The sequence below is a fragment of the Papilio machaon genome, chromosome 22 (assembly GCF_912999745.1).
Source record: "Papilio machaon chromosome 22, ilPapMach1.1, whole genome shotgun sequence".
Taxonomy (NCBI): domain Eukaryota; kingdom Metazoa; phylum Arthropoda; class Insecta; order Lepidoptera; family Papilionidae; genus Papilio; species Papilio machaon.
In genome coordinates this window covers 5,915,017-5,930,036 of record NC_060007.1, presented here as the reverse complement: position 1 = coordinate 5,930,036, position 15,020 = coordinate 5,915,017, and the positions used below count along the sequence as shown (strand labels likewise).

Genomic DNA, 15,020 nt, shown 5'->3' with positions numbered 1-15,020 from the left:
AAATTTAACCAAATGTAACTTTTTTTATATCAGCGCCATCTATTATCTATAAACTTAACATGTTTTCTTCTACACAAGATAAAATTGTTCAATTCAGATCATAATTATTTCTACTTATTTACTATTTAGGTGTATATATAATTATGTAAATTATAAGATATATATATATATATATTGCTTATTTATATTGTAAGATATTTGATGCAAAAGTATTTTAAAAGAATTAAACTAACAGCGAAACAGTGAATTTAACTCTACTTCATAATAATCCTCGCTGTAGTGTAAACTTTAACCGAACGTAAGTAAACAAAAATGTCAGACGTTCCGCAATGACCGATGGAAAGAGACTGCCTCGAGCAGCAGCGCATACTTCCTTATAAAACAACCTTTTGTGAGACTACCCTCTACAGTCCTAACACGGCTTCTCCTGACATGAGACCGTCCTCGGGCTCGTTCTTCCAGCATCTTCAACACTGGAATTCGTCTGTAACAATGGCATAGAGTCTTTCGATACCAGCTCGTTGGCAGGCGCTATGCGGGCGCGCTGCTCGTCGTCAGGCGCTGCACTGGCGCGCTGCTCGGCAACAGGTGCTGCATTGGCGTGCTGCTCGCGACAGGTGCTGCACTGGCGCGCTGCTCGCGACAGGTGATGCACTGGCGCGCTGCTCGCGACAGGTGATGCACTGGCGCGCTGCTCGCGACAGGTGATGCACTGGCGCGCTGCTCGGCGACAGGCACCGCTCAGGCGCGCTGATGGTAGACAGGCACCGCTCAGGCGCGCTGATTGTAGACAGGCGCCGCTCAGGCGCGCTGATTGTAGACAGGCACCGCTCAGGCGCGCTGATTGTAGACAGGCACCGCTCAGGCGCGCTGATGGTAGACAGGCACCGCTCAGGCGCGCTGATTGTAGACAGGCGCGGCTGTGGCGCGCTGCTTGTAGACAGGCACCGCTCAGGCGCGCTGATTGTAGACAGGCACCGCTCAGGCGCGCTGATTGTAGACAGGCGCGGCTGTGGCGCACTGCTTGTAGACAGGCACCGCTCAGGCGCGCTGATTGTAGACAGGCACGGCTGTGGCGCGCTGCTTGTAGACAGGCGCTCTGCTTGTAGACACGCGCAGCTGCAGCGCGGTGCACAGCACAGCTACACAGTAGGACACAAGATCCGGCCAAATCTGCATCTATATCAATAATGGTGATCTCGATAATTTGATCATATCTCTTTATGGTTCTAAAACATTCGACACATGGCTATGTACAGCAAGCGTCCCGCAGTACGTCCTCTACATGACATCAATGGCAGCCCGCAGTATGCCAGATACTGAACGTCCCGCAGTCCGTTCAATGCCTTAATTCACAAGACCATGTAGGGCAAGCGTCCCGCAGTCCGTCCTCTACATGCTATTAATGGCAGCCCGCAGTATGCCAGATGCTGAACGTCCCGCAGTCCGTTCAATACCTTACTTCACAAGACCATGTAGGGCAAGCGTCCCGCAGTCCGTTGCCGATAGGAGCGTCCCGCAGTCCGTCCTCTACATGATATTAATGGCAAACGGTAGTTTGTCAGTCGTGAAGATACCCTAGAGGCATTTCCTGATACCGAACGTCTCACATTCCGTTCACAATCTCACTTCTGCAGTTGGGTATCCCGCAGTCTACGCAACGCAGAGCATCTCGACAATACATGGACAAAACAAACTGAACTAATAAACGGCATCAATGACTATTACGACATAATGATATACGTCTGACTCAGGTAATGGCTTAACACGCTCAGCGCAACCGACTAGCCTTACAAGTTTACTTTAAAATGAAAAAATCATGTTGGCATGTAACGTGTTAAATCTTGCCACGACTCGGCCTTATCTGACCTTCACTAATAAACTGATCGAGGTATTCGATTTCAGTATTTAGTAAAGAACACATCTTTAAATTAATTGAAAAGTCTGATGTTGACTTATTTGGCATCAAAACTTGAAATATAAAAATATTGGTTCGACCTTACCGCAGTACAAATTGAATAGATCGCGTCCACAATCCTGTCTGCTGTGAAATACACAGACAGCGCGTGAGCCTCACTACTCACATATTCCCATGCAGAATACATGGCTTGGTCCACGCTACCCTTGCTTCACGAACACTGGTACGATTCTGATTTCGACTCAACTTACTGCGACTACAACGATTATCACGGTAACGATCTGACATTTTTCTCTTTGCATTTATTTTTTACGAAAATGCAAACACAAACACAGAGTGAGCAAAGTGGATAGAATCACGTGGATCCTATCCCACTTCTGATGTAAGATATTTGATGCAAAAGTATTTTAAAAGAATTAAACTAACAGCGAAACAGTGAATTTAACTCTACTTCATAATAATCCTCGCTGTAGTGTAAACTTTAACCGAACGTAAGTAAACAAAAATGTCAGACGTTCCGCAATGACCGATGGAAAGAGACTGCCTCGAGCAGCAGCGCATACTTCCTTATAAAACAACCTTTTGTGAGACTACCCTCAACAGTCCTAACAATATGTATATTACAATATTGCAAGCTTCGTGCAATGCGCTAGCGGAAGGCGATATGTTATCAACGCAGCATCCGGCCTCTAGCCATCTTAAAAATTATTATATAGAATATTACACATGTACCTGCATAAATTGTATGCTTATATAGATAGTAAATAAGTTATTTACTATATAGAGAAACTATAAATTAAATTAATAAGTAATTTAAAAGCTTAAATTTTAATTCAATTACAAAGAAAAATAAGGAAAACCTCAGGACAAAAAGTGAAGTGGTTTTATAAATTAGCAGCTGTTGCCCGCAACTCCGTCCGCGGATTTAAAAAAAAAACTTAGTAGCCTTTGTGTTTTTCCAGACTATGTTCTATATTTATTCCAAATATCAAGATCCGTTGAGGCTTTTTAGATACCTTCAAACATTCACATTTTTTATATTAGTAAAATAAGATCTTTGAATAGTCGACGACCATTTAAATAATGATATTAATAGACACTATACTTCAAAATTAATGTAATCATTATTTGTTTCTAATCAGGCTGAACTGGTAGCTGCAGTGCGGAGACGCGGACGTGGGGAGTACAGTGATGATGAGGAGGACCTGGGCCTACCTCGCAGTCCTCCAGCCAGTCCACCCACCGACAAGGCTGACAAGGTATGCCAAAACAGCAGAGTTTTAATGACAATGCAATTTTTTTTAATTTTCCGTCATATTTGTTATTAATGTTACAGCGCCATCTATGATTGTTAATACATAACTATTGTCCTTCACCTATGTTGAGTTATAATGTTGATAATAGATGGCGTTAAAACTATGTTTCTTATCCAAATATTAAGAGTCTTTTATTACTGAAAGGAATGGAATATATTGAATTGATAAATTTTCGATGTCAAAACTTATGACACATATATAATATTATCAGTGGACATTATCATTTTCTTTGTATATTTAAGTCACTGATAACTTATGAATGGTATCTAAAAGGTATCAATGTTTGATTTTTTTTCCTTCCTATACAATTCTAACGAAAAATTGGTTTTTCAACGCGATTCAAATGTATTTTATTGTAATTTGTTATTTTGCAAAAAGGTCAATGCATTTAAATAATGCCAACCGGATACATTGATAGCTTAATCAAAGTTGGACAAAGTTCAATTTCGTTATGTTAAAAAAAATACCAACACCTTTAAAATTTCCAAAACATCTCTTGCTGCCTTTTCTAAAATACACTGTATGTTTGAACTCGCTTCTTTTTCAAGTCTAACAAAAAAATAATTTACGCTTCATGAAAATTACTGTACAAATTGTATAATTTTTCACCTATACTTTTATTCAAAATGTATTTTCAAATTACTTTAGGAAATGTCTTTGTCAGATACATGTCACCGTAAAATTTTAAATATCGTAATTTAATAATCTCACAAGTTTTATAAACTAGACGGATTATTTTGTTTATCCGAGCTGTATATATATAGTAAAACTATTGTGTCCGTATGTTCACGAGTTGTGCGCATGCGTTGACCTCGCACCACTTTCACTGTTGCATCCTACGCGCCGATTATCTTTGTTATAACATATTTAACACAATAGTATAGTCAACAATTGTTTAAGTGATGTTTACTTAATGAAAAAACATTCAAATTTATCTAGTTTTCTAATTTTGAACGATGCTTATATTCTAAAAAAATACATAAAAAAACTTTCTCATTGACATTTGAACTACTAGCGACTCCGTACGCGCGGGAACTTAATTACTAGCCTCTATGTTATGTTCTACATATATGTAAAATCAGCGAGATCCATACAGCCGTTCTGGAGATACCTTCTAACAAACATTCATCCATCCATACATCCAAGCATTTATAATATTAGTAAGGTTTTATAAGCATATATGACAGAAGCGACTCCTCTATTTCATATCATTAGATAAATATCTAGTTTAACGTGGAACATTGACTTTATCAATGTAGAACATCTTTATTACATATTTACATACATATATATCGCCGGTACTGAAAAAACATGGGTTTACACTGTTGTAAAACTCGTACGAAAACATTTTTCGTTACGAATCTCTACGAATGTAAATGAACTCTTTACATTAAAGGTATCATTGTTCCTTTGCCTTTTTATCATATAAAAAATGCTTGTCAAAGTTGCTTTTAACTTTAAAGGAAGTTAACTATGCAATATGCGTATTTAAACTTCCTTCGCTACAAAAATATATATGATATAACTTAAAATGAACTTAGCAACATAAGCACTATGTATCTAATGTCTTTCGAGATTAAGTGCGCCTACAGACGTTTACAAATGAGATGAGTAACAAATGGGGATCACTTTCATTTTTGCCGACTTCAAGCAGAAGGTTATCATTTCGATTGTATTTTTTATGTGTATTACCTCGAAGCTACGCCCCTGGTGTTCCGATTTTGATAAAAAATATTTTAATCGAAAGGTAATGCTTGCAGATTGGTCCCATTTGTTTTGCTAATTTTTTAAGATAACTAAAAGACTAGTAGATTTTTAGTTTAACTGCAAATTACCTTGCGAAAATTAAGGAATTTTCGTAATTATTTCATTTTTAAAGACGGATGTTGATAAGATATCATTTTCTAGTGCTTGTGTAATACTGTGACGTAGTTCTTTTACCAAAATCATATAAAAACTAGCTGTTGCCAGCGACTCCGTCCGCGCGCAGTTAAAAAAACTAAATGGGGGGGGGGTATGAAAAATAGATGTTGGCCGATTCTCAGACCTACTCAATATGCACACAAAATTTCATGAGAATCGGTCAAGCCGTTTCGGAGGAGTTTAACCACAAACACCGCGACACGAGAATTTTATATATTTAGATAAATAACTTGAACTTTATTATAAGCTACTAGCGGTCGCCTGCGGCTTTGTCAGTGCAGAATTGAAATAAAGTACCTTGTAATATTCCTGTGCACATCAGTTACCTTTCCATCAATATACCGTTAAAATCTGTCCAGCAGTTCCAAAGATTACCCGGAACAAACGGGGCCTTACGTACGTAAAGACAGACAGACAGACATTAAAAAAAATTGATTACTCGTTCGTATTAGTAACGTAAATACATCACATGTACGAAATATTCATATGTAAAGATTATATCACCGATTTGTAAACTGAGAGTTTATAATCTGACTAGTTACTTTATAAATCTAGTATCAAATTGTAAAGTGAATGTTCAACGTATACAATACAAAATTTTAGTGCAATCACTGTAAAAAGAATAATGTAATTTAAGTAGTTATAAATTTATTTTTTTAAGTATTTAAACCTAAATTTATGTACCTACTATGTAACATATACTAAATAAGTGTTGTCATAAACATATTAAAGGTATTAATTATGTTAATCCATCCCACACGCATAGCTATATACGAACACACGTCGCAACCACATATGACCATTTAAGGCTTCGCTATATTAGAGCTGTGGCAATGACAAACATTGGCTAAATGTTGGAACAAATGTTTGTGTCACACGAGGCTTTAAAGAATTTTCATAATTTTCTTGCAGTTTTCCCTACGGATGGTAGTCACAGTATTACTCTTTCATGCATCTGTATGAGCCGAATATCTGAATTAATTCCATTTAAACGCGTATCTCCTTTATCTTTTTGAATTCAAAAAATTTTAAAACATAGATATTAGTGGCAGTAAATGATTCGATTGTAACAACAATTTCTCTCAATTAGGTTTTCAAGAAAAAACTATCTCATGCCAATAATATTTTAAACATATAAAAATATCTTCTAAACAAATAGAAAACTTAGAATATACTGTAATAAAAATATCGTATGCACTTGTGATAATATATATTGGACGTTGGCGTCATATATTAGACATATTGGTCGAACTTGTTGGTCCAACTTGGAAGCGAATTCAGTCTCCAGTCTTTGCGCGACGTTTGCTGGAAATGCACGTGTTTTAAAATACTAAAAAAAAAAAACTAGTATAATCGCGCGCGAAAAATTAAAATGATTATAAAGTTATTTAATATAAAAATATATAATTAGTTGTTTAAGTGTTTTTTTATTGTTAAAATATAAACATTAAATGTAATAAATAATCAACATTTTTTAAATACTGTGTAGAAAGTTGTGTGTGTTTTTGTGTTTGTGATTGACTGTACTGTGGGAAACCATTGTTTTATTTTTTACCAACAATTATTATTATAGTTTTTATTTCAATTTCTTTTAATTGTATGTGAGTTTTGTATAACAATTTAAGTAATTCGTAACACTAAATATATCACAGTTAGTGAATTTATTTAACGAAAAATTCGATTATTTTTAACTATTAAATTAATAATTTTGGATTTTAAAATCGCTTGCTGGATCACATTTACTTACTCCGCTGGCGCAGCGACCCAAAGTGGGTATTGGCCTCCGACACAAGAGATCGCCAGAGTTGTCTGTCCTGTGCCTTCTCCTGCCAGTCCATCGCTTGTAGCTCCAGCAGGTCTAGCTCTACAGCGTCACGCCAGCGGTATCTAGGTCGGCCGATCACATTTAGTTGCATTTTAACTTTGACCAATATTTTACAATACTTTTTTTGTTATTAAATAACAGTGATTCGGATCGTTTAGAATAAAAAAAAACTCAAATTATAGTCTGTAAGCTATTGCAGTCTATTATCTATCTGTGTTCTTTCTTAAAGTTCTGTTCGTACTATTATGTACAGCATAATATATACCATATACAGTATCATTTTATAGAAACTGGAGGCTGGAAGTTTACTAGTTTCAATGATTCAATGAAAGTTTAAGGTCAGGGTCAAAAGAGAAGCTCTCGAGAATTATAAAGTCTTGTACTTCTCTGACGAATGGTTTGTTAAAATATTGAATCACACGTCACAAGATATGTCTTGTTAAATAAAAATTATTTTCATTAAAATGTATCTAATGAATGTTGAATGGATGGATGTATGGATGAATGTTTGTTTGAAGATATCTCCGGAACGACACAACGGATCTTAACGAAATTTGGCACAGATGTAGAACATACTAAGGAAGAACACATAGACTACTTATTAATTTTTTTTAAATTCCGCGTATACAGAGTCGCGGTCGACAGCTAGTATTATATTTGCTTAAAACTTACTCGAATCACAATTGCAATCGCAAAGTGTTCTAGATGTCGATCGCATTTTTTTGTACTCTCTTTTTTCTATATAATAATATTTAAAATTATCTTCGGATCAATCTAAGGATCAATTAAAGATTTCAACTGTTAAAGACATCACGTTAAAAAGGAGTTTTCAATAACCCAGGACACATATATGTAAAAGTAGATGCAGCGAGGAAGTTAACATTGTTTTTGACTGTTTCTTTAATCTAATTAACCTCAGTTTACCTCATTTTAAAATGTTTGACTTCCATTACGACTATACCAGTGCGTATTTACTTCAACGCACCATTGATTGAATGAATACGTATACACCAAACGTATTATCATAACGGTATACAAGTTGTAAAATGTCGTTTCGTAATTCTTTATAACTCGTTAGGAATCACACGCGTTCGTTACACAGACAAGCTCATTAAGATAACATACGGAAAGTTGTTTGAAACCTGTTCCTAAAGTGGCTTAATACGGTAATAGATTTAGGAGAAAAGCTGGTTTTAAGAATTTCATGCTGGTTTGTGATGATGTTGAATGAAGGCGAAGACTAAAGTAGAAATTTTAATGTCAGAGCTGGTGCAAGCAACTTTGGGGTAAAACGGCCTGATAATCCTCTTGGGGCACCGTACCTGGGAGGACCTGTGTTGTACCAGGGCTCCCAATATGGCTAAGATGGCTCTGTGTAAAGCATTTATTTAGGATAAGTAAAGTCCGACATACACGGATTGTTTCCAGCCGTTGATTAGCGTTCGACTTTATACCCTGCAAAATTTATTGATTTATTACCTTTTGCCCGCGACACCGGTTGCGCGCAATTAAAAAAAAAACTTTATAAGTAGCCTATGTGTTCACCCAGACTATGTTCTACATCTGTGCTAATTTTCAGCGAGATCTCTTAAGCCGATATGGAGATACCCTCTAATAAACATCCATCCATTTATCCATCCATCTAAATATTAGACAGATAACACGTTTTTGCTGATAAAATATATTATAATAATTAATTTGACTTAAGGAATATTGTTTCTAAACGTAGTGTAGTGGTATTAGTATTTCTTTATTAAGGCGACATTTTAATTTATTATGTGCCAGTGAATCCGTATCACTTTCATTCAAATACCAGATTAATGAATAAATATAGCCAATGCAGGAAGCACTTGCAATGTTGGTTGGAAATAGGTTTAGTGACGTCATCACGTTCGATATTTAATCTGTTTAGAAGTTCTTAAGATGTAATCTATGACATATGTAATCCAATATTGTTATTGGTCAAGTGTATTTTTAAAAAGAATTTATTAAAATTGTATCAAGTTGAAATAATAATAGTCTTCTTATTAAGGGTACGATGCTTTACCAGAAGTATAACCGATGCTTCTGGTAAGAAGCATCGGTAATACTCCGAACTTCGAAATCGGTAATGGTATTACCTATGCTTCTGGTACTTTACATAATCGATGTAGAACTTGTACTTACATGTTAAGTAATTCTTAACTTTATAACATTAAACTGAGACCTATTACTTCGTAATTAAGGATGGTTTTCTTTCCAAGATTTTTTTACAATGACTAAACCAATGAAGATCACACCTGACGTTGGTAATGTGGTCGAAAGATGGTGCACTAGCTCGATGCTTATTAAACTGGCTACACCACTCTCAATGATTGATTCAGTATTGAAGTAGAGGTTTTAATAATTTCGAATAACATTTCTTATTCGATTAAAATTCTTACTAATATTATAAATGCGAAAGTTTAGATGGATAGATGGATGTTTGTTTGAAAGTATCTCCAGAACAGCTTCATCTTGATAAAATTTGGCACAGTTGTAGAACATAGTCTAGAAGAACACATAACCTACTTATTAGGTTTTTATTAAATCCGCACGGACGGAATCACGGGTGAATGCTAGTTAAAAAATAATTCAGATTTGAAATGATTAGGTTTGAAACATTTTTGTTGAATCTAGCTCTGCACGAAACACGTATATTTTTTTCAACATACATTGGTACATTACTCGTATGCTCAGTTTGTGTCTATTAACAGTTTCAACACTGAATTATAAAAATTACATTAATGACCATTGTGTATCACAAGACATAAGCACGAATGTTACGCAAACAGCCTTGCGTTTTACCAATGCCAATACGTTCGCCTAGCGTGATCGTTCATATTTTAGGGATTACTAGTGTTGTAGAGTGTGTAGTTGCACACACTTATCGTTGATCGTATCGTATCGTATTATGTTGATTGAAATTTTAATGTTTGTATTGTTGGATTTATTCTTATCTGTTTCATTCGCTTAAAGGATACACCACGATATGTTTAATACAATTGTTTCAGCAGTGGAATTGCGCGGTTGACAAATATAGTAAATACAGAAGTAAATTAGTAAATTGTAGAATTATAATAGTCATAGTCTAACGTCATTTCAAACAGTTAATTAGTTTAAATATAATATAAATTTCTTACTTTACAAAATTAAAAGATATTCTTTTGTTTCGCCTCAAGAAATTATAAGTACATGACGTTTTCATACATGTAGATATAACACACTATTGTCAACCATTTTTTAAAAGATTTTATTTGAAGATTGAATTATTTTTTAATATGAAACTGAAACCGCTTAGAATATTGTACATATCACTGTCACTGAATTATGCAACTATTTTAATATAATATTATTACGAAAAGTGACACATTGAAATCGATATTTCAAAATCAGCACATCACTAAAGTCGGAAGCATATCCGTTTCGTTGTGTAACCTTAGACGCAAGAAACAAGCGAATGGCGCGAAATATGATCCTTGGTTTTTGGCCGAGCGTTCAACGTTTTGGATTTATAATTATTAACGTAACATCCTACAGTAAACATTTCGTTTAATGTTGCTATTTATATTTTTATAAAAAGAATAAAAAAGATGGCAACATTGTCGTAACACAAGTGCTAGTGGAGATTCAACGTTGCAGTTAAATCCTTTCAACACCTAACCTCTAATCGTAACAGTTAACTGCGAGAAAATTGAACCGTGGAAAGTATAGAAAGCGTACACACTGCATTGCTAACAACCATTTTATAATGACCTCTCAACTCATATATACAATAGAGAATGGTAGGTCTTCGTTAAATGAGTCGATTTTCTACCTACATATTTGTTATTCGAAGTTAAAGTGTTGCATTTTAAGGGATCGATCCATACTCTTAATAAAATTGCAGTATTTATAAACAATAGTGAGACTCTCAAAGTTTCAACCATATAGGAAAATAGGTCGCATACGCCTTTTTATTTCAATAAAAATAACATTTACACATGTAAATTTGTATTTTGATTAGTGCATGTTAACTAAAATAAGAGGTAGCTTTTAAAACAATAAAGTAAAAATCATCAATTTGTTACTTTGGCCCTTATACATAAAACCTTGAATATTCAAAGTGAATTGTAAAAATTTTTTATACATTTTAATTGTAATTGATTTAAATTATTTAGGTTATCAAGTTATTACTGATTACATCGATAGTTACGATATACTTGTTTTATTTTTAATTATCTTTTAGATGGTTATCTATAAAATATTAGTTTTGTTACGTGAAACAATTAATAGATAAGAAAAACAACTTGTTTTATTCTAATTACATGTAACATATCAAGTTTTTAATTAGATTACTTCATTAATTTATTGTTTACTAGAAATTACACGAGTCGTCATCTGCGCGGAATTAAAATAAATCTACTAATTAATATAGTCTATGTCACCTGTCATAGCAGACCATAGAGGATAGTGTAGCTTCCCAACAGTGAGTTTTTCAAATCGTACTGCCGCGTTGTGGAATGGTCTGTCCTCGGCGTTATTTCCAAACCGCTACGACTTAGGGTCCTTCAAGAAGCGAGCGTATCACCTTCTCAAAGGCCGGCAACACATCTGCGATCTCTTTAGTATTGCAGATGTCCATGGGCGTCGATGAACACCTCGGTGTTCCTGCTGCTCGTTTGCCCACTTCTCTTATATAAAAAAAAAATCGGATCATTAGTTTCAGAGCCTATACAATTAAAGATAAACAAATAATCAAACAAATCTTTCCTCTTTACAATGTTAGTATACTGGCTGAACACATTGCATTACCATGTCACGTGAAGTCAAAAATTAAAAATAACAAAGTTACCTTTTAGATTGACATATAAAGTTCAGAACTTGAAATCTTTATTAAAGAAATATTTCAGTTTTGGAGCACAAAAGATCTGGCGTCCTAAGCAAATCTACTTTGGTTAATGGTTGGTTTCTGAAATCAAAATCCCCGTTTAAAACATATTATCTTTGTTTTGTCAAAGATTAACAGGGTGAAGAAATTTTTAATACAGATATTTTGGTCTCAGAAACCATACGTAAGACATACTTTCCCATAAGCGGTGTAATATAAAAGTTTTGACCATAGATTATATAGTGAAAATTTTAAATGAATGTAAATTAATAATTAATAGAGGCGGACTATATGAAACCGATTGATAACAGTTTTATGATTAACAAAATTTAAATAAATTGATTTCTCTCACTTTCTTAACACTCAGGAATCATTATTATTATTAAGTTTGAATAAGCAAAGATTAAGGGATTGCTAGTTAGTATAAAATGGACTTTATTTAGCTCAAATTGCAGTTAATCTTACTAATATTATAAATGCGAATGTTTACATGGATGTTTGTTTGAAGGTATCTACGGAACGGCTCAACAGATCTTGATGAAATTTGGCACAGATGTAGAACATAGTTTGGAACATATAGGCTAGTTATTACTTTTTTTTAATTCCGCGCAGACTGAGTCGCGAACAACAACTAGTATACGAATATAAACAACACCAATTTATATTTATAAGTTGTTATTATACTTTACAATTATTAACAGCTATTATAAAATAATTTAAGTGAAAAGTACATAATAAAATAATATTATCAATCAATAGCCACTTATAAAACAATAAGCTATTAAATATATATCTATACTAGCTGTAATCCGCGAATTCGTCCGCGCGGAATTATAAAAAACTTAAAAAGCCTATGTGTTCTTCCAGACTGTGTTCTACATCGAGATCCATGCAGCCATTCTGAAGATATATTGTAATAAATATTCATCCATCCATCTAAACATTCGCATTTATAATATTAGTAAGAATACTTATAATTATCTACTGCTCTATTTTGTGTAATCGTAACAAGGAATGTATTACGTAAGGTAACTGTGATAGTTTCTTTCAGTCGTAATGTGAAATCATCACTAAGGAATTCCGTTAGTACCTTTAATTGATTATAAGTAATAAATAACTGACGTTTCTTTAATTCAACTGAGATAGACAAAAGTTCACTTAATAATTCAATTATTATATGAATCTAAAAAGGGAGACTTTGTAATTAAAAAAAAAAACTTGAGAGGTGTTAAGGGACACCCGGATGGAACGAAGTTCCTTTCGATTAATTAGTGAAGGAACCAATGTTTATTCTATGAATAAAAAACTTAAGTCTTCACAAGAAGTACATTTTATTTCTATGAATTTTCGTTATATATTGTCACGTCGTTGCCATGGTGAAGTAGCGCTCATTCGTCGTTATCATACTTACTATAGCAAAAAGTGTCGTGACAACTTTTCGTAAGAATTTTTTCCGTCTAGCCCCCTTTCACAACGCGCGATAAGGAACTTCGTTCCAATAAATAGCATTGTCTTTTATTTTGTAACATTTTCATTTACAACTGTATTGTTATATTAATTCATACTAATCGTTAACTTACACTGCAAATACACATGAAGAATAATACATTCATCTCTATATTTCCAATATGAATAAGCAAGATGACACTATTTTTGTGAATGTGTTTCGACATTGGTAACGAGTAAGTTGCGTAGTACAAACAATACAGCAGACACATCCGGCGAGGGATCAGTTAGATCGATTACTGTCCACCCCACTTCCGCTTTCTACAACATCCGACACCCGCACCGTGGTTATAGTTTCACACTAGGACGGAATTGTGAGGCAGACTAGTAGACAATGCGGTATTGCTATGAAAGCACACCTTAAGATAGAACAAATAGGCGAAGTAATAAAAGTCAAAAATATGGAATTGACAATTGACTGTCGATATGTCACGCATTTATTCTATAAAAAATTTGACGATATTACTAGCTTATGACATTGTAGAGTAGAGCAGCTTTGCTTTTGTATTCTACCCTCGTGTTAAAGTACATTAGAAAACTGCGCAGTACAATTCAAATCATCCGCCATTTTCCATTTGTATTGCACTGCACAATGTTACTCATTGTTTCGTTTTATGGTATTTTATTTCGTAATATTACTAACATTGCCTCGAATGTATTCCACTTTACTAAATGCGAATGTTTGGATGGATGGATGGATGTTTGTTTGAAGGTATCTCCGGAACGGCTTGACAGATCTTGATGAAATTTGGCATAGATATAGAGCATAGTATGGATAATACATAGGCTACTTATTAAGTTTTTTTTTAATTCCCCGCAAACAGAGTCACGGGCGACAGTTAGTACATTTATGATATGAAACTTTAACATATATGTAAGTTAGTTTCCTGTATCAATTTTTCTTTATTACTTAAGATATATATTATTAAAAAAAATCCTTTGCACTATTTTATTTTACGGTTCCTAGGCAATATTTTGGGCACGTCACTGATTGATCACAAAAACACTATAAACTAGGAAAAAATGTGAAGAACAAGGAGCGAACTCCAGTGATCCTGCCGTTAAATATTCCCAATAAAGGCAGTCGATTTTATTTGAGAGCCAAGTCTGCGATTTCAGTAAACATTTCTTTAGAGAAAATTGCACGTTGATAAGAAAAGGTTCGTTATCTCTGAACGTCATAGGTAATAGAACAAGTGTTAGATTCTACAAATTTTATTATAAAAATGTATTGCAAAATAACAATCCGAACTCCCTTTGAATTAATTTGTAAAGCTTTCGACAATAAATGTCTTACGTGACAGACATATTGTGTGATTTTACTTAAATGATAAAAATACGACGTTTATCCAATGCATTTTAAACACTTCCTCGATTGCGAATTTTGATGCTTTTCGAATATTTTATTATAATTTTTTTTTTATTAAGTGGACTACCTGAGGGTACTATTTTAGGCATACATTTATTTCTTTTTATACAAAAATTGTTATCATTAATCATCATCATCATCATCAAATCACTATATATGGATTGATGGATGAATGTTTGTTTGAAGGTATCTCCGGATGGACTCAACGGATCTTAATGAAATTTGGTACAGATATAAACATAATGTGGAAGAACACGTAGGCCACTTATAACGAT

At 34.2% G+C, this 15,020-nt stretch overlaps 1 protein-coding gene across 3 annotated transcripts in view; it reads left to right on the top strand.

Moving 5' to 3' along the window:
• LOC106713883 overlaps positions 1-15,020 on the top strand; it is an 85,690-nt gene that overhangs the window by 57,491 nt on the left and 13,179 nt on the right. For all 3 annotated transcript variants that reach the window (XM_045683606.1, XM_045683605.1, XM_045683607.1), the window contains one exon: positions 3,061-3,177. In XM_045683606.1, the coding sequence (XP_045539562.1) occupies positions 3,061-3,177 (117 nt within the window). The remainder of the gene's footprint in view (positions 1-3,060; positions 3,178-15,020) is intronic.